Here is a 24,722-nt window from a genome sequence, read left to right as displayed (position 1 = left end):
AAAACCAGACACAAATCTGCCTCCATTCGGGGCTCTTTCACAGCAAACAGCACCCTAAGACACAGAGCTTGTGCTTTTGTGTAAACACACTGAGCTGAGCTATTAAACTCATTAGCATATATGAATATGATATAGGCCCCCACATCGGGAGCAGCACTGAACACTTCCCATGTCCTTATGCAACCTCTGCTGAAGCCTCTGTCATCCAGCTGCAGCACTAATTGCTTCCAGGATGACAGATTTTTAAATTCTTCTAGCTCGAGAGGCTTAAGTACTGGGCAAAACAAGTCCCAGTTTTTGGAAGCAGCTTTGAGAATTCCAAATGCAATCCCCCCATCTCAAACTCAAGACTCACATCATTTGGGGCTCAGCTGACTCGTCCACATAGGGGGTGAAACTGGGCAGTGGGTGGGGCACCTCCAAGGCAGAGCTCACCGCGCTGCGAGGACGCTGCGGAAGGAAAGGCAACATTCACAACACAGGGATTCATTTCAGTCTCCACATCCCTCTGCGGTCTGCAGCTCCCTTTGCCTCATCTTCTGCTTATCTGGACCTTTTCTTACACAGAAAATTAAACCTGATGGAGACTTTTGCAAGATTAATTCCTTTGTGACACAGTCAGTGCCCACCAGCTGAACACTGGCACCTAAAAGGCTCCTCCTGTCCTCACCAGTTGCTCTCATTCTGAGTGTTATCGGTAATAAATGATAAGGCCGAATTAATAACTAATGAAATAGGTTTTATTTTGTGACGGAGATTCGGCTCCAATAGCCACAATCAAAGGGACAGCGTCGAGCCTGGGATCAGCACTGGTGAGCTCCGATCCCAACTCGACCACTTTGGATCCCCTCTGTTCACCAAGGCTGTTCCTGTCCAGGTAGTTTTTATACAGGTTTTTCTGCCTGGGGAAGTCTTTCATTTCATGCCTTCACATATTCATGTAGTCTCCTTTCTCTGTGCTGGACAAAAGCATTTGTGGCAAGCGATGAATGCTGCTCATGCATTGACCGCGTTCTGGGAACCTGGCACTGAGGTGCACACCCAGGACTCTGGCTATGGATCGCAGGTACTGACCGAGTATTCATGGCTTGGGCGTTCTGGGCTGTCCCGGGAAAGGCCCATCTCCATCGGAGTCTTTCCCTTTGTTCATGAGGACTTGCTCTCTGCTGCCATCTGTGGTCTCCCAGTTTTGTGAAGCAATCTGGCCCCCGCTCCGGCTTGTGGGTTTAAAACATTAAGTATTTTTCTCACAAGCATAACTTATGTCCTGCATATTTCACGTAAGCACAGATTATTCCAAATCATATATTACATGAGGGAATGTTTTGTACATATTGAGGGATAGATATACACATTATCCTGGTCAGGCTGGGGGACGCTGCGGAAGGAAAGGCAACATTCACAACACAGGGATTCATTTCAGTCTCCACATCCCTCTGCGGTCTGCAGCTCCCTTTGCCTCATCTTCTGCTTATCTGGACCTTTTCTTACACAGAAAATTAAACCTGATGGAGACTTTTGCAAGATTAATTCCTTTGTGACACAGTCAGTGCCCACCAGCTGAACACTGGCACCTAAAAGGCTCCTCCTGCATGTCCTCACCAGTTCCTCTTATTCTGAGGGAATGTTTTGTACACATTGAGGGATATTTATACACATTATCCTGGTCAGGCTGGGTATTCCTTATTTTGCACAGATGCCACAGTTCTCCTTTTACAGCCGAGATTGTCCCAGTTCTATGATAATATTCATTCCCTGTCCACCAACAGCCTCCAGACTTGGAGTTTGGGTTTCGCAGTTTCTGAGGTCCATTAGCAAAGAGAAGAGGTGGAATTTAGTCAGGCAACACACCACTCTCATCTGCCTATTTCAACTGCCTGAGACTCTTCAGCACAAAAAAAGTTACATGGTGGGAATACTTCACAAACTCACTCCTGTTTTCCATCATTTCCCAAACTGCTTCCTGAGGCATCTTGATACCAGCAGTAAGAGAAGCCCCTTCTTCCCTCTGCAGGTTTTCATGTGTCAGAGCATTCACCAAAGGTTATTCTTGCACTGCCCTTCAATGGAGTGGAATTAAACATCCTTGCCTCTTCTGCCAGACCATCAGTTCTGAGCACTGCTTTTTGCCATTGTGTGTACCTGGAGCCTTTCAAGGAAAGCTTTGCTTTCACATTACCATTCCAACATGCTCTGGAAAAGCTTGTGTTCCAGCTTGTGACCAACAGGACAGACCACTGGGACACAAGCATCATAAGGTCACCCTGGCACAGCCAGGCATCAGCCTCGTGACTTTCTATTCTTCTTTGCTCAGCTGCAAAGAACAGGGCAGCACTGGGGCTTGTCTGAGCACCTGTGAGACAAACCTGATCTCACAGGATTCATTCCCTTCACACAAGGTCTTCCATCCCTTCTCTGCAACAGCCTGAACACCTGTAGCACAGCTGCTCCTTTTCATGTTTAGTCTAAGCCATTGGAAGCCACTCTCTGTGTCACCCTATTGCCAGGATAAATATTCCATTGATACTGCACTTGAATCCTTTTGATCTGCACTCCCCTGTTTTCCTCACAAGCACTTCAAAACACGACTTGCAGAATGCTGTTCGTGCCTTCTGTGCACAAGACAGCCAACAAGTTCCTCCTTCAGCTTCTAGTTTCCAAAAGAATTCCACTCTAACGCTTCTGTCTCACACATTCAACTAATGCCTGGCTTCTCTCCCCTTCCCTGGCTCATGTTTTGCCTCTTGCATTCCTTTTCTGCCCTCCCAACATTCCAGCAAGCCACCTCTGCCAATTCTCTTGCTTAGCAAGAATTTCCTTTTCCTGATTTTAAAACTCCACAGAGTTTTTAAACTTTATTCAAGCCATATCAGCCTGCTAAATGTGAACAGAGTAGACACGGCCAGGGACTCTTTTGGAGAGCAGCCATTCACAAGGGCTCATTCATAGTGACAGGACAAGGGAAATGCCCTTAAGCCACAGTTAGGTGGCTTTGGATGACATATTGGGAAGAAATTCTTCCCTGGGAGGATGCTGAGGCCGTGGCACAGGTTGCCTACAGAAGCTGTTGCTGATCCATCCTTGGGAGTGCCCAAGGCCAGGCTGCATGGGGCTTGGAACAACCTGGGCTAGTGGAAGGTGAAACCAGGTGATCTATAAGGTTCCCCCCAACTCAAACAATTACACAATTCTATTATGAAATCTGTATTTACAATAGACACAAACCACAGGCAAGGGAGACAGAGACAATCTCTGTTTCAGCAATCAGAAGTCATCAACTTGCACACACCCTCCTTTCTTTTCCCCATCCATTTTGAGCCTCCTTACCCTGCCAGAGTTCCACGGTCCTGCGCGGAGTTCATTCTCCTTGGCCCTGGGAACTGGAGGTGCTGGCCATGACTGTGCTGTAAGTGTGGGAATCTCAGGTCCAGACACAGAATTTTCATCAAATACGGCAAAACTTGGAGCGTTTGGAAGCTGTAGAGAAGCCTGAGGCTGGCAGCTTCTGTTTGGGTTCATGACTATTAGCAAGAAGATTTATATCAATTAACCTTCAACCATCACATTCAATTGCAAATCTCACTATAAAGGGGTTAAACTCCTTCAGTAACAGTTTTTTTAGCTCTTTAATGTACCTTTAACTGCATCTCCCACACGACTTATGGGGGCTCTCACTTTCTTCTTCCCTCTGCCTTTGAGATCTGCCAGCGAACTTCTCTGAGGCTCCTCAATTCCCAGCAATCCCATATTGTCTCCATCAGGACTTTCCTCAAGTGCCAGTAGTGTCTGCCGAGAAACACGGGCCTGAAACTGCCTAAAAAAAAAAAAAAAAAGATGGGAGAAGTCAACATAACCTCCCCTATCCCAGGAACCCAGAGGAGCACCTAAGTTCTTCCCTTACTTGTGATGAGCCTGGAGTTTGTCCAAAGGCTCAGCCTTGCGCTGGAGTCCTTCCTGGAATATCAGATCTGCTTTCCTGAAGCTGCCCCTGGCCTCGTGTGCCTCTGCCCAGGTGATGTAGAGCGGGGCCAGCGTGGTGCCGATCTCCTGGCTGTGCAGGTAACTGTACAGATCCAAGGGCTCGTTGCAGCAGTCGCCCTGAAAGGACCCAAGGATGTCTTTAATCACACGGCACTGCAGGGGGGTCCCGCTCAAAATCCGCATTTCGACGCCTCCAGCAAGACTCCAATGATTTCAAGTCTGACAGGAACAGTTCTAAGGCCAGTACACAGAATTTATCATTTCTTATTTGAATGTGAGGTAATTCAATGGTTGAATTGCACCATATTAGTATTCCTGAGAATAAACAGTTATTTTAGCTTCAGATGAAGTATAGCACATTCCTTGTCACTTCTGAAACTGGTAGACTACCTCAGCAAGCTAAAGCTGGGGAAAAATTGCTTTGTAAAAAATGGACAACAAAAATTATGGCAATGGAGAGACAGGACAGGACCAGAACACACTTAGCTTGCTTTAGAGTTTAAAAGGATAGGGAGAAAATACAGCTAGAAGCTAAAATAACTGAAAGGACAGATATATTTTAGATATTGTATCTTTAAATCACCTCTGTTTCTCCTTAAATAAATATTTGAACTCTATTTATTCAAGGCAGCTTTTACAAATCAAAAACTTCTATAGTTGGTAGCTGTCCAAAGTGAACAACCCAAAAAATAGTCTGGAAACAAGAAACAGAATTCAAGAGTAACATTTGCAGAAAAATACATCCAATATTGCACTCGTTTGACTCCTGTCACCAGAATCAACTTAGCTGTGTGCACACAACATGACAAGGTCCCAAGGAACAGCAGCACCCGAGAGATGTTCCCAAAACACTCACAAACTTGAGCCAGAGATGAAGATAGCGAAGATCTTTGTAGTATCGCTGCTGCCCGTGGAGGGCTTGCACTGCCCTTTCCAGAACTGCTGCCAGGTTGCCATCCTTGCCACCCCCAGGGAAGGCCTGCTCTGTCCACTTGATGTACCTAGAGACAGAATGTGTTCACAGCAAGTCAGTTCTTAATAAGAGTCTGTAAAATAGAAAGAGATTAAGAACAATATAGGCATAACATTGAAAAACAATATAATATTTAAAAGCAATTATAAAACTTAGCTTTCAATGAGTTTCTTATTAAACTAGAATGTGTTTCCCTTGCTTTTACAAGGATATGTGACCATTTAACTCTTTTTTCTGAAATAAAGAAAAACTTACCGCTCCCAGACATCCAGAGGATCATCTCCAGAGTAAAATCGTATTTCTGCTTCAAACTCCCTAAAACATAACATTATTCATCCAATAAATACATTTGCATCACTGTAAGTTGATCTTGTGAATTACAAATTAAGAGTTAATTATGAATTAAAAAGCACAGCCAAATCTCCCTAGTGTTTGCTGCTTAAATGCTCCACTGCAAAATGAAAATTTGAAGTCTGTGCTACACAACACCTGCACTGAGTAGTTCTAAAATCCTAGAGCATGGTAATAGCACAGACATCAATTTCTGAACTTATTTTATGCCTTTTTCAATGCCTATGAAATGGGTACAGATTAAGAAAATAAAGTTAAATTGAGGAGGGAGGAAGATAAGGGGAAAATGAGCTGTTATAACATCACTTACTGTTTTTTAAGCTGCACAGCAGTGTGGCTGGAAGAGTCCTGCTGAGACAGTGCCTCTTGCAAGCTGGACATCACCCGTCCCTGCCTGAGGGGCTGCACATTCTCCTTGCTCAGCTCCCACTCGTGGCTGTCCTCCTGGGACATGACCACCTCTCCTCCAATCCGCAACGCTTCTCCTTTAATCCTGCATTTAAAAAGGAATGGACACCTGTACGGCTGGGTACTGACCTGAAACTTGACAAGAGACAGTTTCCTAAGCCCATTCACCCAGAATTTTCTATGCAGCCAAAACACACCACTTAGATACCCAACTTTTAGGGGGTTTTTAAATATATGAAAAAAAAGCGCCCATCTTGACAGTGAAGAACCGCAAGCAGGCGATATTAGTAGCAAAAACCACTAAGATTAAGCCATCTCCCTCCCCGGTGATTGCTCCTTTCCCTGCCCCGAGACCCCCCCGCCACGCTCCTCACAGCGGCTGCCGAAGGCTGCTCCGGCCGGGGGGAGCCTCAGCCAGGCTCAGCCGGGACCCTCTGGCTCTTCACCGCTTCCACGAGCGGTTGCAGCAGGCGGGGGCACAGCCGAGCCTCGACCCCAGCCGGGGGCCGGCGGGGCCGAGCGGCGGGGACTCCCGGCCGGCACCGACGGGAGGCGAGGCTCTCGGGCCCCGGGACGCATCGCCCCACGCCGGCACCGGGCACCCCGCGCTGTCCGGGCGGCCCCAGCGCCGCGCCGGGCAGGAAAACGCGTCTGAGAGCGCCGGAGCCGCCAGCGCCAAGCGCCTCGTACCCTAAAGCCCCGCACGGATCCCGCACAGACACCGCCGCTCCGCCCGACACACCGCACAGCCCCTCGGGCCGCCTCCGCTCGCAGCCCCTCGCAGACCCCCAGAGACACCCACAGCCCCGCACAGCTCACACACCGCAGCCCTCACGGATCTCCCTGCGCCCCTCACGGATCCCGCAGCCGTCAGTGCCGCGCACCTCACAGCTGAGAGCCCCTCAGCCCCACAGGAATGCCACAGATCCCCCCAGAGCCCCTCAAGCCCTACGCACCTCACGGCTCCCCAACCCACAGGGATCGCGCAGCCCCTCTCAGCCCCTTACGGATCGCCCAGCTCCTCCCAAGGACCCCACAGCTCCACGCACCTCAGGCCGCCTCAGTCCCTTAGAGACCCCACAAGCATGAGCCCCGAGCACCTCACAGCCCCTGACGCACTCCACAGCCCCCCCAGATCCTCCGAGGCCCGTCACGGCCCACAGCGCCTCAAAGTCTCCACAAACCCCTCAGTCCACCCCAGCCCTACAGGCGCGGGCGCCCCTCACGGACTAAACATTCCTCAGTCCCGCGCACTTCTCAGCCCCTGAGGCCGCCTCGGTCCCTCAGGGACACCACAACCCTCAGCCGCCGAGCGCGTCTCACCCCACACGGCCTCATCCCTTACAGACCCGCACGGCCCTCACGGACCCCACAGCACCTCGGGCCGCCCCAGCGCTGCGAACCCCTCCCAGCCGAACGTACCGCTCACAGCTGCCCGCGGCGCGAGCCGCCCGCACCGACACAGGGCCGCAGCAGCGCTGAAGCCGTAACGGCGGCGCCGCCTCAGAATTCAAACCTCTCCCACCTCCCCATTGGCCGCGCCCCGCCCCACCTGATTGGCGCCGTCCTGCGTCGCCCGGGGCATCACGGGAAATGTAGTTCTCGCCTCACCGGCTGCGCCGGCGGGAGATAAGAAAAACTTTTATAAATACTGCACTCGCAGTTAATCTAATTTGAAAAGCATACTCCTGTTCCTCCTCCCATATGTTCCCGCCCTTTCCCTCTGCTAACTGATGGCAACTCGCTGATTCTCCACGTTATTTCTCTGTCTTAAATTCATCCTGTCATTTTTCCTGTGGCACTCACCTCATGCAACTGGCGATGTGTTCCGCTGTAGTGTCACAGAAAACCTCACTTTTTGGGCATCCCTGAAAAATGAATGGTTTGACACTCCCAAAAGTGGCAGGCTGTGTTAATAAGATGCTTAGTCCCATTCACCACCATCTCTCTACAAATATAAAAGAAACTGGTGATTCTGCTTTGATAATGAGGAGAGAAAGCATTTATTAATTTCTCTGCAAGTTACTGGGTTAAAAAATCTTGTAAATTAGTCCCACAGCAGTAATCCAAAAAGGCAAGTGGGCTTGCTATTACCTCTTCAATCGGCTCAAGGCAAAGTGGACCCTGAACTAAAGAAATGGCTCTCTCCACGATATTCTGGTCTTTTCAGAACTGAAGGTTTTCCTTGCACAGGCTCCTTCTGCTGCTGCGTGCGTGCGCTCCTTGTCACTCGTAGGATCCACAGGATTACGAACAGCGAGAGGCTGACGGGCACTTTTCTGGCTACGATCTGCTGAACAACTAAGAGCAAGTTACAGTCAGTTACATATTTGTTAGAGCAGCTTCCCACCTCCAACAAATTCACGCCCCACACATCCATGCAGTTAACAGTTATTTCAGCTGCTACATAACAGATTTGATGCTTCCATTTTCCTTCCCTCTGAAATCCAGGTCTTGAATAATTCTACTGTAGACAAATTCTGATTTGTCAAAGCAGAGGATTCATCAAATATAAAGAAAAACTGGAGATCAGTCTGTGGGGGAAGCAGACCTACATCGGAAAAAAAAACAAGAGGCTTTATTATATCCACAGTTCTTCCAAAACAGTACATCCAACATAAATTAAAATAGTAATAACCAGTCTGAAAACTACTGTTCCTAGCAGGTTTCCATTGCACCATGAGAAAATTGCTTCAAAGACAGGGGAAAAAAAAAGTACTTTTAAGATTTCATCTACGTAATCTAAACCCACATACCAAGTCTGTGCCCAAGTCACTCCGAGCTAACTTAGCCTGGTGCTCAGTTCTGCCCACCCGTCCCTCTCCCTGCTATGAAAAGCCTCTGCCTTGGCAAATGACAAATCTTCATCCCAGTGAAATGGGCATGCCAAGAGATTTACCCTCTGCCGTGGCATCACCGACCTTCAGGAGAAAGAAACAGTCTTACATTTTAAACAGGAATGCAGACTTCACATATTTGTCACTACAGCACGGCACAGGCACGGGCAGAGCCGCTCTGCAGTCCACATGCAATCCCTGCTGCCCAGCACCTCTCAGCATTCCTTGGCTCCATGCAATTCAGACCCCTGGGAACTGTCTGTAGTGCCCAACAGCCTTTCCCACTCCTCTCTCACAAGGAGCCTGTCTATTCCCTGGCCATCATTAGCCACACAAAGGTAGAGCAACCTTGCAACATAATGCCTTTTCCTCTGCTCTAACTAAACCACCCCATCTCCTGGGGTTTATCAGCTTTGCAGGGAGCACTGTACAGCAGCACACTCACTCCTCCACTGCAGAATCATATTTACAGGAAAATGGACGTGTACTAATGAACCAGCCTAACCTCCTGGAACTAAAGAACGAGGTCATCTTTGTGTATAGAGGAGCTGTTGTTGCAAGACGAAGCAGCAGAAAAGTTACTGACAAACACAGGGGTGTCAACCTGAGTAAAGTGACGCTTACCAGCATCTACCAGTAAGATAAGGGAAAAGATGTGTGCCTGCTTGGTGGACAAAGCAGAGCTACCAATTAGACAATGCATGACTGTGTAGAGCAAGATAAGAAGTAAATATAAACAACGTTTAGAAGCACAATAAATGGCTTTTTCTTGATTCACATTGTATCTGCAGTCTTTTTTCAGCTCACTCCACAACCTAAGCAGCACTATTGGCCTAGCAACACTGATAGTTCATTTCAGAATAAAACTCCAGATATGCTGAGCACACAAAGACAGAAATAAACCAGCCACAAGTCTGCCCCATCTGGGGCTGCTTCACAGCAAACAGCTCCCCAAGACAGGTAGCCTGGGGTTCTGTGTAAACACACTGAGCTAAGCTATTAAACTAATTAGCATATATCAATATGATATAGGCTTCCACATCATGAGCAGCACTGAACACTTCCCATATCCTTTTGTATCACAGCAGAGACAGACACAACACTCCAAAGTTCAAGCAGGAATAGTGATCTTTATTGTTCACAGCTCATATTTATATGGTTTTCAAAAGCAACTCATTCGATCCCCATTGCCTGATCACTTGGTGCCATCAGCTCACTGGCCAATAGCTGCCTCCATATGTGATCGCCAAAGATTGGCCAGCATCCATTCCTTGCAGTTAAGTCCTTCCACTTTGCATTGTTTTCTTCCTTAAAGAAGAAAAAGTCTCCCTTAAAGACTTCCTTTTCTCATGGGTACAGGCTCATCAAGTCAAGGTCAAGGTTACTTGTGTCTGTGAGGCCTTCAGGCCAGCTGTTAACCATCATAGTTCCCCCTTTTTGTATTTCAACTACAAAGGCAGTTTTCACCATCCTCTCAGAGCCCTTTGCAGGCAGGATAACAAACACAGCACAATGAACAAAATAATTATGGTAATACAATAAATGATAAGCCCACTTGGAATGAGGCTCTTTACCCAGCCTGATAAACCTAACTCTTCCAGCCAGTGATCTATCCCAGAAAATCCTCCACATAACACATGCCATCAAACCCTTCACAACTATGTCCATAAGCTAACACAAGAAAATCAACAGCATGCTGCATGATATCTACATCTATAACCAAAGCACTCAAAATTAAGGAAGTTTCATTTACTCTTTTGGCTACAAAGCAAGGCAATCTATTTAATCCACAAACTATTGGAGGTAACATTTTGCTTTCCTGTTCCACTTCTGTCCCACATATCATGTTCCAGTGTGCAATTAAAAAATACACATCCTTCTGCTGATAATGTCCCTAAAATGTTTAACTCTTGGGGTTCAAGTGAAGCAACAGGTAAATTGTCATACCAAATATCCCATAGCTCCCTTCTGGGGGTTTTAGTATTACAATTGTTCTGGGAAGAGCATTGCATTTTGACATTTTGTGTTACTTGTATACTTTGTGTGCCGTTCAAGGGTGCCCCCACTAAGCAGCTGTGAAAAGGTTGTTCTGGTTGTGCCATATAGACACACAAAACCACATCTGATTCAATGCATAGAGCAACTGATACCCAAACATTGTGACTGCTCCACAGTGTCAGCTGAGGGGCCCTCAGGGAGGTTGCTGGTTGTGACCCAGAGCAGAGCCTAGAGCAGGGCACACACACTGGGCAGGTACCCATCCAATTCCTGCATCTGCAGAAACACAAGCATACCTGCACCCCCAAGTGACATGGTCCCAAGGACCTTCTCCCTTGTTGGTAATGAGGTCCCATGCCTTAGGCTTGGACAACTGGATATCACTGGAGGACTGCAATGACAAAAAATTATTTCAAATAAGAGGGTTTTGGGAGTTTGGTAATATCATAAGGCATATATCAGTGTATACAGAGCTTTGGCCAGCCTACTCTGTGGGGTTTCACCAGACATTGTCCCTTTTTGTTTTTCAAGAACGCACTTCAAAGTGCCGTGGGCAAGATCACCGATGGCTTGGCCTGCAGGGGAATGAGGAATGCCAGTGAGATGCCACATGCCCCGTAATTGCAAGGACTGGTGAGTTTTCTGTGTGACATAGGCAGGGCCATTGTGGTTTTCACGGCGTGGCCAGCGCTGCAGCAGAGCAGGGCCCGGCCAGTGTCCAGTCACCTGCTCAAAGCTGGAAGCAAAGAGCTTCTCCTGGGGTTTGTTCATTTTCAAATGTGGTTACACAGGGGTGTGTTCAGCTTCCTTAAGTGGTTTAACAAGGTGTCAATATTCAAAATTAACCAGATGATTGGTTCTGATGGGCCAGAGGAAGCTGTTAGCAGTCCTCACAGAGAATCACTTCCGTAACTGATGGATTTTCTCTTTACCAAAAACCAAGCTATGTTAAACAACAACATTTTCCACTCCTCATCTCTGTGAATACACATTTAAAAATTATCAAAATTATATTCAACATGCAACTTCTACTTAGAACAATAAAAATTACTACACTAACCAGAAGGAAAAAATTTCTTACTCTTAACCTCCAACCCCTAGACATTTCACTATAATTACATTAATTTTCCACTATCATTCTATTTAAACTTAATACTTGCTTTGCCCTTTATTTCTCCTAACTAATCATTATCTCACAGCTTTCACCAATTGTGTGCATTCTCCACCAAAGGCTGCAGTGGTTTCAGTAACTGGGCAGAAACACCAATTAAGTGCAATGGTTTTGGTTTGCCAATCCAAGTGTTGCAGCCAGCACACCAATTAATGCAGTGGGTCTAGTGCTGGCCAAATGCCAGTGCCCCCACTAGAATTATTTACTCACTTTCTGTTATGAGATAAGGATTAGGAGGAGGGCAAAACAGGTTTTAACTAAAAAACAAGCTATGTTAAACCACAACACTTGGGGAAGTTAACTCAGGATCACTTTTAAGAATATTAAAAAAGGGTTATAAATGTGGGGTAGTTAACCCTAAATAGGGTCATGTCCAGTTAATGGTACCTAGAAGTTTTTGTGCATCATTTAATGCTTGGATCTTGGTTGAAAATTGAATTGTTTATGGCTGTATTGTCTGGTCTAACATTTTAAATCCTAGGTATTTCCATGGGGGTTGCTGTTGCACCTCTTCAGGTGCAATTTGCAACCTGAACTCTTGCAGTGCTTGCATCAATTTTGACTGAATCTGTAAAAGGCCTTCTTTGCTGCATGATTGACAGAGAACACTGTAAAAACAAATTTGGGATATCATCAGGAGGTAAAGGAACTGTAAAGAAACAGTTTTTTAAATCAACAATCAAAATGTCCCAGGTAGCAGGTATCATAGCAGGGGATGGCATTCCAGGCTATAAAGCACCCATACTTTCCAGAACTGTATTAATTTTTCTTAAGTCATGGAATAACTTCCATTTACCTGATTTCTTTTTAATCACAAACACAGAAGTGTTCCATGGATCTGTTGATGGCTCAATATGTCTGTGATTTAATTGCTCTTTCACCAACAATTCAAGAGCGTTCAGTTTTTCTTTTTCAAGGGGCCACCTATCAACCCACACAGGTCGTTTGGTGAGTCATTTTAAGGCTAATGTAGGATGCTTTACACCCTTCAGAACAGCGGCCCCTGTTAAAAAGCTGTTCCCAGCCAAACCCCCCAGGCTGACGTGACATCCCTTCCCCATAGGTGACATCCCGTCCCCATAGGTGAGTGGCACAGGGATGGACAGTGGCTGTCTGTTCTGGGTTTGTAACTAACACAGGCTTACTACTCAACTAAATTTGTGTGGTACCTCCAAGGCCGGCAACAACAGATCCTACAGCTATGGTGGGCTACGATTGAGGCCATGTGTTAGCAGATATCATAGTAACATCTGCTCCTGTATCTATCATCCCACCAACCTTGATGTGGGATGCATTTGCCTGAGGCATTGTAACAGTACAAACCACGTTTGGTCTTTGATCAGATACAATCTGAGTCCAGTATACTTCAGGTTCCCCCGTCGAGCCAAAGCCTCAGTTTTCTTGCAGCTTTGAGTCTGTTTTAATGACACAGACTTAAAAGGTACAAGTTGAACAGTACGACTTTTAGCTGGAAGGGGTACAGGAGGAGTAGGTGTTGATACCATTGCACATATTTGTCCAGTATAGTCTGCACCTGTAACTCCAGGGTGGACACAAAACCCTGTAACGTTGCTCTTGATCATCCTAATGGTAATGTACTTAACCCTTCCCCAGTAGACCCACGGGCCTCGAGGGGGATTTTATATCCCTTTAATGAGTCTCTAAGTTATAATGCCAGCGACAGAAACATCCATGCCAGCTGATCCTCTTGCTGTCCCTGTGAGCCGGTTGCACAGGCTTGCACTGAAGCACGGGAAGGTGCTCGTGCCTGCAAGCACTTCCCCTTGGCACTCTTGTTCCTGTTTCCCTGTCCACTAAGAGGTTGTCCGTTAGCGTGGAATTTAGACTTGCAGTGCTTGGCAAAATGCCCGGGTTTTCCACATCGGTAACAGCTTCCCACTGCAGGCACAGCTCTCTGCTTCTGACGTGTCCCCAATGAGCTGTACCTACGGGGACAATTTGCTCTCACGTGACCTCGTAGCCCGCATCCATAGCATTGGTACGACCTTATAGCAGCTGCCAAGGAATCAGCTAACAAAGACATTTCGTAAGATACACTTCCAACTTCAGCACACGCATCAATCATTTCATCTAAGGATGGATTTTTTCTTGGTAACAAGTCTATAGCTTTCTTGCAATCTTCATTTGCATTGTCTCGTGCCAATGGCAATATCAACAGATTTTTTGCATAGTCATTTGCTATTTGCTTTTCCATTGCATCTTTTAATCGTTCTATAAACTGCACATAAGGCTCTTTGGGGCCCTGCTTAATTTTTGCAAAACTCTGAGCTGGAGCTGCCAATGCCATGTTTCCAACTTTCATCAAGGCCTGCATTCCTAAATCTCTTGCCTGTGCCAGTATCAAAGGATTTAGGCGTACTTGCAACTGCGGGTTATTTATGGGAGGCAATCCCAGAAGTTCAGGGACCCCTGCCCCAAAGCATGGATCTTGCTGTGGCACCGCTAAATTACACAGCGCTTGCTTTTCTGCATATTGCTTCCAGGTGGACTCAAACACCATGTATTCAATCGGGGTACAGAGCAACTCTGCTATCTGCTTGATATCAAAGGGTGTCATTTCACTTTCAGCTAGAAGCCGCAACATCCTTGTTACGACCGGAGACCCCAGTCCATGTTGGGTGGCTAGTTGGCATAACTGGGAGAGAATTTTAAAGGTGACATGAATATAGGGCTCAGTCCAATTCTCTTCTGGTTCTTGGTCACCCAAGGACAGCGGGAACTTAGGTACAGAAATTCGTTCAGCAACTTTGTAATCTCCACTAGCAAGTGCCATTGATTTCATATGCTGCCAAAAGCGAACCGGATCGTACACTGAGACAGTCCCAGTCGTCCCACTCACAGGCTCTTGGCCACCCAAGAACAGCCGGGACAGTGGTGCAGGAAGTCGTTCAGCAACTTCAAGATCCCCACTAGCAAGAAAATTTAATTTAACATAGTGCCAACATCTAATCCGATCGCATCCGGAGACAGTAGCTGATATTGGTCGCACGGTAAAAACATCCTCCTGAGGGCCAGCAGGGCTGGGACAACTCGGGCCTCCCCTGTTAGGATCCCACAGATCTATTAATGGAGGGGGTTCCTTGGGTCTCTCAGGCTTTGGCTGTGGACACGATGGGATGTGGCGTCCCGCCACTCCGGGTGCTGGCAGCTCCCTGCCGGAACTCTCAGCGCCGAGTGCCGCTCGGCTCCCGGCCCCTATTCCCATGCCGAGGTTGTGATTAGGCCTATCAAGCGCAGGCGGGGCCGTCGACAGAAGTTCATCATCACTCCGGCCATCCGTAGGCAGAGGAGGAGAGAACGGGTTTGTGGTAACCGGAGGTGCAGGACATGGGGGTGCAGGTGCACACGGTGTGGCCGGAGTCGCAGGGACAGGAGGCGTGGATGCCAGCCGCTTCCCTTCTAGTTTTGTCCCCATCCTTTCCACCCGCGAACTCGATGTGGCATCTACTCCCCCAGCTGCTCCCTCCTGAGCTGCACTGTCACTGGGAGTCTTGGCAGGTGGCGCCCGTGGCGCTTCAGCTGCTGTTTTTGCATGTTGCTCAGCTTTCAGCAGTTTCAAGGTGTCCAGCACCAGCCTCCAGGTAGTCATAATATTTTTGGCAGTCTCATCTCCTCGAGAGGCTGATTCAAAAATCAATTCACCAGCCTGTTCCCAGTGTTTAACACTAAATGCAGCTCTTACGCTGGTATCTACCCCATGGTTCCGACACCACTGCAATAAAGTACACAGAGCCTTTTTATTGCACTTTATCCCTCGCTGGCCCAACATAAGGGTCCATATATTCACTATAGCTCTTTCTTCTGCTGCCACGTTAGCTTTTTCTTTGGTTGACAGTTGAGATCCCATCGTCCCTAGTGGCTCACCTTCTTAATTTTAAGCCTCAACCTTCGCAGCACTCCACACTTCACAGTATGCTCCTTCACCCACCGGTGTCTCCTGACTCAGAGGTGCACTCCTGGATTCTGGACTATCTTCCTTCAGTTCACCCTGAGAGAAAGCAGGAGCTGGGACTCTCTGAGCTCCCACCCCGTGAAAGGGCGTTGAGGCCAGGTGGGCAGCCCTGTTAAAGTCACACGTGTCCTCTGGGTTGGCACAAAGGGTCTTGTTCTTGTAGGAGCCGCTCACAATCGCATCCTCACTCAAACGTTCAATTCCATGCAGCTCGTCCTGGAAAAAACAGAAAAGACAGTGAAAGCCTGCAGATCTTATCACCATTCTTTCTTTCTTCCTTTAAAAGATGAACATTTCTCATCCCTTCCCATCTCCAACAAATTCCTCTCAAGAGTTTAAGTCTATTATCATTCCAATCAACCAATTTCTACTGTAGAACTAGCAGTAAGCAACAGAACAGTAGTATACTACAGCTATCCAGAATAAAAGAGAACAGCTTAAATAGTTCTAGGTTGAAGATGAGGAACAGAAGAATATTTCCTCATCTTGCACTCTGAGGAATTAAATAAAAATAACCAATATAACCAAACAAAACACACACACACCCCCATCCATGCAGTTAACACTTATTTCGGCTGCTACAGTAACAAATTTGATGCTTCCATTTTCCTTCCCTCTGAAATCCAGGTCTTGAATAATTCTGCCTTATATTCTGATTTGTCAAAGTAGAGGATTCGTCAAATATGAAGGAAAATGGAACAGCAGCAAGTGGGGGAAGCAGATCTACAGCTGTACAGAGAAAGCAAGAGGCTCTATCATATCCACAGTTCTCCCAAAATAGTACATCCAACATTAACTAAAATACCCAGTCTTAAAAGTACTGTTCCTAGCAAGTTTCCATCGCACCATGAGAAAATTGCTTCAAAGACAGGGGAAAGAAAAGTACTTTTAAGATTTCATCTAGGTAATCTAAACCCACATACCAAGTCTCTGCCCAAGTCACTCAGAGCTAACTTAGCCTGGTGCTCAGTTCTGCCCACCCGTCCCTCTCCCTGCTATGAAAAGCCTCTGCCTTGGCAAATGACAAATCTTCATCCCAGTGAAATGGGCATGCCAAGAGATTTACCCTCTGCCGTGGCATCACCGACCTTCAGGAGAAAGAAACAGTCTTACATTTTAAACAGGAATGCAGACTTCACATATTTGTCACTACAGCACGGCACAGGCACGGGCAGAGCCGCTCTGCAGTCCACATGCAATCCCTGCTGCCCAGCACCTCTCAGCATTCCTTGGCTCCATGCAATTCAGACCCCTGGGAACTGTCTGTAGTGCCCAACAGCCTTTCCCACTCCTCTCTCACAAGGAGCCTGTCTATTCCCTGGCCATCATTAGCCACACAAAGGTAGAGCAACCTTGCAACATAATGTCTTTTCCTCTGCTCTAACTAAACCACCCCATCTCCTGGGGTTTATCAGCTTTGCAGGGAGCACTGTACAGCAGCACTCACTCCTCCACGACCTAAGCAACACCGTTGGCATGGCAACTCTGATAGCTTATTTCAGAATCAAACTCCAGATATGCTGAGCACAGAGTTCCCAAGACAGAAAAAAAAAAACAAAACCAGACACAAATCTGCCTCCATTCGGGGCTCTTTCACAGCAAACAGCACCCTAAGACACAGAGCTTGTGCTTTTGTGTAAACACACTGAGCTGAGCTATTAAACTCATTAGCATATATGAATATGATATAGGCCCCCACATCGGGAGCAGCACTGAACACTTCCCATGTCCTTATGCAACCTCTGCTGAAGCCTCTGTCATCCAGCTGCAGCACTAATTGCTTCCAGGATGACAGATTTTTAAATTCTTCTAGCTCGAGAGGCTTAAGTACTGGGCAAAACAAGTCCCAGTTTTTGGAAGCAGCTTTGAGAATTCCAAATGCAATCCCCCCATCTCAAACTCAAGACTCACATCATTTGGGGCTCAGCTGACTCGTCCACATAGGGGGTGAAACTGGGCAGTGGGTGGGGCACCTCCAAGGCAGAGCTCACCGCGCTGCGAGGACGCTGCGGAAGGAAAGGCAACATTCACAACACAGGGATTCATTTCAGTCTCCACATCCCTCTGCGGTCTGCAGCTCCCTTTGCCTCATCTTCTGCTTATCTGGACCTTTTCTTACACAGAAAATTAAACCTGATGGAGACTTTTGCAAGATTAATTCCTTTCTGACACAGTCAGTGCCCACCAGCTGAACACTGGCACCTAAAAGGCTCCTCCTGTCCTCACCAGTTGCTCTCATTCTGAGTGTTATCGGTAATAAATGATAAGGCCGAATTAATAACTAATGAAATAGGTTTTATTTTGTGACGGAGATTCGGCTCCAATAGCCACAATCAAAGGGACAGCGTCGAGCCTGGGATCAGCACTGGTGAGCTCCGATCCCAACTCGACCACTTTGGATCCCCTCTGTTCACCAAGGCTGTTCCTGTCCAGGTAGTTTTTATACAGGTTTTTCTGCCTGGGGAAGTCTTTCATTTCATGCCTTCACATATTCATGTAGTCTCCTTTCTCTGTGCTGGACAAAAGCATTTGTGGCAAGCGATGAATGCTGCTCATGCATTGACCGCGTTCTGGGAACCTGGCACTGAGGTGCACACCCAGGACTCTGGCTATGGATCGCAGGTACCGACCGAGTATTCATGGCTTGGGCGTTCTGGGCTGTCCCGGGAAAGGCCCATCTCCATCGGAGTCTTTCCCTTTGTTCATGAGGACTTGCTCTCTGCTGCCATCTGTGGTCTCCCAGTTTTGTGAAGCAATCTGGCCCCCGCTCCGGCTTGTGGGTTTAAAACATTAAGTATTTTTCTCACAAGCATAACTTATGTCCTGCATATTTCACGTAAGCACAGATTATTCCAAATCATATATTACATGAGGGAATGTTTTGTACATATTGAGGGATAGATATACACATTATCCTGGTCAGGCTGGGTATTCCCTATTTTGCACAGATAACACAGTTCTCATTTAAAATCAAGATTGTCCCAATTCTATAATATTTATTCTCATGTCCACCAACAACCTCCAGACTTGGAGTTTGGTTTTTTCTCAGTTTTCCCATCAGAGACCATTGCAGCACCATAGAAATCCCTCAACAGTGTTATGAATGAAGTTCTGTATGTCTAATAACATACAGATTACAATTTTGTTGTCTAAACAACAAAATTTAGCAGCAATTTTAATTGAAAGCAATTTTATATAAATGAATACAATCAAGTATATTTAATATAATCAAGCATATAAAAAATTTGGCAGTGATTAATTATGTATGATTAAGGTTTATATAAAGCATAAGCAAAACTGACCAGGGTACAGGGCAGGCTTCTCAGCCTGACTCATGTACAAAACAAAGTAATGCAAACTAAACTTATATACTGTATGCTAATACAAATTCATCAGTATTTTTCCATAAATCTCCTCCTATTTTTGATTCTTGAAATCTATGTCACTGTACTGCATAGCACATGCTCCACTTGTTAGGGGGTCTCCTGGCTTTTCGGTGGTCTTTGCAGAGGAAGGCTCACCGTCTTCCTCGCTGTCCTCTGAATAACCTTCACAGGCTGCACGTGCACACCAAGCTTTGTGTTATGCAAGTAAGCATCATGTTCCAAATAAGCCTTATTATGCCACAGATAAAACCACAACTTGGATTCCTTACCTGGAATCATCCCAGCTTTGTTTAACCCAAGGCAAATTCTGTTTTGGGATCTTGCTCATCTCAATGCTACATCCTGTTTTTCACGTGTAACAAAGGACTTTGTTCATGCCAAGGCCAATTCTGTTTTGGGGTCTTGCTTGCCTCAATCCTACATACTTTATAACAATTATTTTCTAAAACATTGATACAGTTACAATTTAGTTAGCACAAATCATTAGCACACACAGCTCTCATTTTACAGCCAAAATCGTCCCAATTCTATGATAACATTCATTCTGCTCTCCACCATCAGCCTCCAGACTCGGAGTTTGGTTTTTTTTCTCAATTTTCCCATCAGAGGCCATTGCAGCACCACAAAAGCCCCTTAACAGTTTCTGAGGTCTGGCACTGACTGAGAGACGGGGCTGTGCTTGGGGCAAACAAGAAGCCAGTTGATTGTTTCTGCAGCTCAGTTTGTGTACTCCTACAGCTTCGGGTAGAATTTTCCACTGCCAAAGCCATAACCACAATATTTATGTTTCCTGGTAACATTGCTTAGCCACAGTCTTGCGTGATTTGCTTTAGACAAAGCACAACATTCTTTCTGGTTTCTCTTTTACGTTTCTGTTTACTGTTCCCAGGGCTTTGGGCCCACCAGGTGCAAGATGCCCACAGCTTTCATTAACTGTAGTACTTTTTGTTCTACTGCTCAGCTGTCCCTGCAGAGAGGTCCATCAGCAAAGAGAAGAGGTGGAATTTAGTCAGGCAACACACCACTCTCATCTGCCTATTTCAACTGCCTGAGACTCTTCAGCACAAAAAAAGTTACATGGTGGGAATACTTCACAAACTCACTCCTGTTTTCCATCATTTCCCAAACTGCTTCCTGAGGCATCTTGATACCAGCAGTAAGAGAAGCCCCTTCTTCCCTCTGCAGGTTTTCATGTGTCAGAGCATTCACCAAAGGTTATTCTTGCACTGCCCTTCAATGGAGGGGAATTAAACATCCTTGCCTCTTCTGCCAGAAACAGGATATTTTAAATTAAACCTAAGAAATTTCATTAAGAGGGGAGCAGAGACTACTCCAAGGGCAGACATTAAAAGAAATATGGAAGCATTTGGAGATCAGAATGAATGTTTTACACAGCACAAAGAGACAGGTAAAAGAAATTTATATTAATGATTCCTCCTCACTCATCTCAGCTATATTAAGACTGTGATTTACCCAACTTTTCCATTAATTTAATGTTATAAGTGCCTATGTAGTAGTTGGCTCTCACTACTATTTATGATGTTATATTGGATGACATATTGGGAAGAAATTCTTCCCTGTGTGATATATGTTATGGAATAACTCATGCCTGCGTAAAATATACATGGAATAATTCCTGCCTATGTAAAATATACATGAAATAAGTTGTGCCTGCATAAAAATTCTTAAAGATTTCAAAACCACAACCACAGCAGGGGAAAGAGATTGCCTCACCAATTGTGAAATCACAGATGGCAGTGAAGAAGAGAACCTAATAAGCAACGGAAAAGAGATGGGCCCTTTCCTGGGACAGTCCAGAGACACCCAAGCATGAATACCTGACAAGTATCCATGACCAAGACAGTCAGAGTCATCAAGGATGTGCATCCCAATACCAGACCCCCTTAACTCCACCATCAGCATTCACCACTTCCCAGAACAGGCTTTGTCCAGCCCAGAAAAGGAAACTACACGAATATGTATAGCAATGAGAAGAACAAAAGAAACTCTGCCCCAGGCGAAATAAACAGTATAAAGCCAGCCCGACAGAGACAGCATTCAGTATTCTACTGTATCTGTGAGCAGGGGGGATTAGAAGGGGTAGAGTTCGAGTTCGAGTCTGCATTCATCCAGCACCAGGCGAAATAAACAGTATAAAGCCAGCCCGACAGAGACAGCATTCAGTGTTCTACTGTATTTGTGAACAGGGGGATTAGAAGAGGTAGAGTTCGAGTTCGAGTCTGCCTTCATCCAGCGCCGATCCCGGGCTTGACGCTGACCCTTTGATTGTGGCTATCAGAGACCAAATCTTGGTCGTGAAATAAAAATCTTTTTATTGATTATTGATTTGGCTTTGTCATTAATTATCTATAACACCTGGAAGGGTGCTGAGGCTCTGGCTCAAGTTGCCCACATAAGCTGTGGCTGATCCATCCTTGGAGTGCCCAAGGCCAGGTTGCATGGAGCTTGGAACAACCTGGGCTAGTGGAAGGTGAAAATGGATATCTATAAGGTCCCCTCCAGCCCAAACAATTTCACGATTCTATCATTTAACTGTGTTTGCAATACACAAACCACAGGCAAAGGAGAAAGACACCGCCTCTTCTTTGAGGCTTTAAAGTCATCAGTTTAGACACACCTTCCTCTCTTTTGCCCATCCATTTTCAGTCACCTTACCCTGCTAGATTTCCAAGATCCTGCACTGAGTTCTTTCTGCAGGCTGGCCATCTCCTGTCCCTGCCTGAGGAGCTGCACATTCTCCCTGGTCAGGAGGGAGTGGCTGTCTCCTGGGACCTCTCCTTTAATCTTGTGTTTAAAAAGAAATGGACACCTGTACAGCTGGGTACTGACCTGAAACCTGACAGAGACAGCTTTCTTAAGCTCATTTATCCCAAATTTTCTGTGCAGCCGAAACACACCACTTAAACCCCCCTATCGGAAATCTATTAAAAGAGAGCCCATCTTGACAGTGAAGAACCGCAAGCAGGCAATATTAGCAACAAAAGCCACTAAGATTAAGCCATCTCCCTCCCCGGTGATTGCTCCTTTCCCTGCTCCAAGACGCCCCCACGCTCCTCACAGGGGCGGGGGGAGCCTCAGCCAGGCTCAGCCGGGACCCTCTGGCTCTTCACCGCTTCCACGAGCGGTTGCAGCAGGCGGGGGCACAGCCGAGCCTCGACCCCAGCCGGGGGCCGGCGGGGCCGAGCGGCGGGGACTCCCGGCCGGCACCGACGGGAGGCTCTCGGGCCCCGGGACGCATCGCCCCACGCCGGCACCGGGCACCCCGCGCTGTCCGGGCGGCCCCAGCGCCGCGCCGGGCAGGAAAACGCGTCTGAGAGCGCCGGAGCCGCCAGCGCCAAGCGCCTCGTACCCTAAAGCCCCGCACGGATCCCGCACAGACACCGCCGCTCCGCCCGACACACCGCACAGCCCCTCGGGCCGCCTCCGCTCGCAGCCCCTCGCAGACCCCCAGAGACACCCACAGCCCCGCACAGCTCACACACCGCAGCCCTCACGGATCTCCCTGCGCCCCTCACGGATCCCGCAGCCGTCAGTGCCGCGCACCTCACAGCTGAGAGCCCCTCAGCCCCACAGGAATGCCACAGATCCCCACAGAGCCCCTCAAGCCCTACGCACCTCGCGGCTCCCCGAGCGCTCCTCAAAGGCACGGCAGACATCAGTGTCGCGAACTTCACAGACTCCACTGATACCCGAGGGCCCCTCACAGACTCCACAGCCCTTCAGCCCCGACCCCACAGGCGCACAACCCTCACGGCTCCTCAGCCCTGTTCATCTCACAGCCCCTGACACCGCCTCAGCCCCGCACACCTCGAACCCCACAGCACCCGAGTCCTCACCCCCTCACGGACCCCACAGCTCCTGAGGCCGCCTTAGCCCAGAGCGCCGCAGGCTCCGCCAACCCCTCCCAGACCTGCCTCCCAGACCTGCTTCCCAGACCTGCCTCCCAGCCGGCCGGACATACCACACACAGCTCCCGAGCCGACACTGTACCTTTTCGCCAGCAAAATGGTAAACTATTCCCGCCGCTTTAATATTCCAGCCTCTCCCGCCTCCCCATTGGCCACGGCCCCGCCCACCTGATTGGCACCGTCCTGCGTCGGCCCGAGGCATCACGGGAAATGTAGTTCCCGCCTCACCTGCGCCGGCCGGCGGGGAATAATAAGTAATTTAAAAATTAATGTGCTCGCAGTTAGTCTCATCTGAAAGGTATACTCCTGTTCCTGCTCGCGTGTGTTCTCGCCCTTTCCCTCTGCTAGCCGCTGACACTTGCTGATTCTCCTGTCATTTATCCTGAAGCGCTCACTTCATGCAACTGGCGATGACTTCTGCTTTGGTGTCACAAAAGAACCTCACTTTTTGGGTGAAAAACACATAGTTTGCCACTCCCAAAAGTGGCTCCCAGAAGTATATAGCTGTGTTAATGTGATACTTAGACCCATTCATTTCCTTCTCTCCTACAGCATTCCAATAAACAACTAATTAGTCTGACAGGCTGCAGTAGTACACAGGAGAATGGAGTGACTGGAAGCGTCCAAAGCCAGGTTGGACGGGGCTTGGAGCAAGCTGGGACAGTGGAAGGTGTCGCTGTTCATGGCAGGGAGTGGAATGGAATGGGCTTTAAGGTCCCTTCCCACCCGGAACATTCCAGGACTTTATGAATATGCCACCACTGCTTCCAGAGCCGGAGCACGTCCGTGCAGTGAGATCAGTTTTTTCCGGCGCTCGCTGAGGGGGCGGCGGGAAGGGCCCCGGGGCAGCGACCCGGGCCGGGCAGTGCCTCACAGCCTGTCCTGCAGCACCCCCTCGTGGTCCCGCGGGGAACTGCAGCGAGCCGGGCCTGCGTGTTCGGCTCTCTTCCTAAAATCCAACATCCGCAGCGTCTCAGGGGTCCTGTCCCCCTCTGCATTCAGCACCTGCAAACACTGACGGATGAGGCAGCTGCAAAAAGATATTGCCATGGACTGGGACAGGAATATCCTGCCAGGAACATAGATTAGCAGCTACCTGCTGTTATTGGAAGTGTGATCAATAACAGAGATATTTTGTCATAAAGGCAACTGAATGAGCATAAACCAGTTTTTTTTCACAACTGCCCTCGATTTACGGACTCTGAAGGCCTTTGTGATGCTTGTGACTAACGAAGACTAACTCATGAGAGACCCCGGACTGGGGACAGCGGGCGGGGCGGTGCCGGACGGGGCTCGGTCGAGCTGGGCGGACTGTGATATGAGTGTGGTGGGTAGGGGTGTGTGTGTGTCCGTGTGCGTCTGTCTGTCTGTGTGATGGACAGCGACAAACGCGGCTCCCAAGGGGGCGGAGGTGGCCGCAAATCAAGGTCGGCCACGCCCAAGAGGGCGGCCCGGGCCGGAGGTGGCGGAACGGCCCGGACCCGGCTGCTGCCAGCACACAAGATGGCGGATCTGGGCAGGACTCACGTCATACCACACCTAAGATGGCGGCCCTCACAGGAAGTGACTTCTGCCAGGACACAAGATGGCGGACTTTGGGCGGAACTCACATTACCACACCTAAGATGGCGGCTTAGGCGTATGGCGCCCTTTCCAATATGGCGACTGCTCGCGCATGCGCTTTGAGTAGAGCGCAAATGGCGCCGAGGGAGGAC

The 24,722-nt window shown here is 47.9% G+C and overlaps 3 protein-coding genes across 13 annotated transcripts in view; all 3 read right to left on the bottom strand.

Annotated features, from left to right (window-relative positions):
• Nucleotides 1–1,334, bottom strand: part of LOC121335719 (mitotic checkpoint serine/threonine-protein kinase BUB1 beta-like) — a 5,333-nt gene extending 3,999 nt beyond the window's left edge. Inside the window, exons 1-2 of the mRNA XM_041404109.1 lie at nucleotides 1,075–1,334; nucleotides 356–450 (exon numbers count right to left, since the gene is read on the bottom strand). Coding sequence (XP_041260043.1) covers nucleotides 356–450; nucleotides 1,075–1,128 — 149 coding nt within the window. The 5' untranslated portion in view covers nucleotides 1,129–1,334. The remainder of the gene's footprint in view (nucleotides 1–355; nucleotides 451–1,074) is intronic.
• Nucleotides 1–7,577, bottom strand: part of LOC121335718 (mitotic checkpoint serine/threonine-protein kinase BUB1 beta-like) — a 24,577-nt gene extending 17,000 nt beyond the window's left edge. Inside the window, exons 1-7 of the mRNA XM_041404108.1 lie at nucleotides 7,520–7,577; nucleotides 5,616–5,798; nucleotides 5,210–5,269; nucleotides 4,838–4,982; nucleotides 3,902–4,098; nucleotides 3,636–3,814; nucleotides 3,328–3,521 (exon numbers count right to left, since the gene is read on the bottom strand). Coding sequence (XP_041260042.1) covers nucleotides 3,328–3,521; nucleotides 3,636–3,814; nucleotides 3,902–4,098; nucleotides 4,838–4,982; nucleotides 5,210–5,269; nucleotides 5,616–5,798; nucleotides 7,520–7,524 — 963 coding nt within the window. The 5' untranslated portion in view covers nucleotides 7,525–7,577. The remainder of the gene's footprint in view (nucleotides 1–3,327; nucleotides 3,522–3,635; nucleotides 3,815–3,901; nucleotides 4,099–4,837; nucleotides 4,983–5,209; nucleotides 5,270–5,615; nucleotides 5,799–7,519) is intronic.
• Nucleotides 7,578–7,933: 356 nt separating this feature from the next.
• LOC121335705 lies at nucleotides 7,934–23,146 on the bottom strand. Of its 11 annotated transcripts, XM_041404085.1 has the most exons (4): nucleotides 23,061–23,109; nucleotides 18,323–18,465; nucleotides 17,604–17,698; nucleotides 9,661–15,908 (listed from the first exon to the last, which is right to left on the bottom strand). In XM_041404085.1, the coding sequence occupies exon 4, from the start codon at nucleotides 15,585–15,587 to the stop codon at nucleotides 13,386–13,388; it is 2,202 nt and encodes a 733-aa protein (XP_041260019.1). In that variant the 5' UTR covers nucleotides 15,588–15,908; nucleotides 17,604–17,698; nucleotides 18,323–18,465; nucleotides 23,061–23,109; the 3' UTR covers nucleotides 9,661–13,385. The 11 variants fall into 11 exon arrangements, 7 of the variants coding, with proteins under 7 accessions (XP_041260019.1, XP_041260022.1, XP_041260023.1 ...); XR_005952623.1 differs by lacking the exons at nucleotides 9,661–15,908; nucleotides 18,323–18,465 and adding an exon at nucleotides 7,934–8,014 and having other exon boundaries at nucleotides 23,061–23,146; XR_005952624.1 differs by lacking the exons at nucleotides 9,661–15,908; nucleotides 18,323–18,465 and adding an exon at nucleotides 7,934–8,014 and having other exon boundaries at nucleotides 23,090–23,146.
• Nucleotides 23,147–24,722: the final 1,576 nt, after the last annotated feature.

This window comes from Onychostruthus taczanowskii, unplaced genomic scaffold (assembly GCF_017590055.1).
Source record: "Onychostruthus taczanowskii isolate IOZ18803 unplaced genomic scaffold, ASM1759005v1 scaffold208, whole genome shotgun sequence".
In the NCBI taxonomy this organism is placed as follows: Eukaryota; Metazoa; Chordata; class Aves; order Passeriformes; family Passeridae; genus Onychostruthus; species Onychostruthus taczanowskii.
The sequence above is the reverse complement of the archived record's forward strand: the minus strand, read 5'-3'. Positions and strand labels throughout refer to the sequence as shown.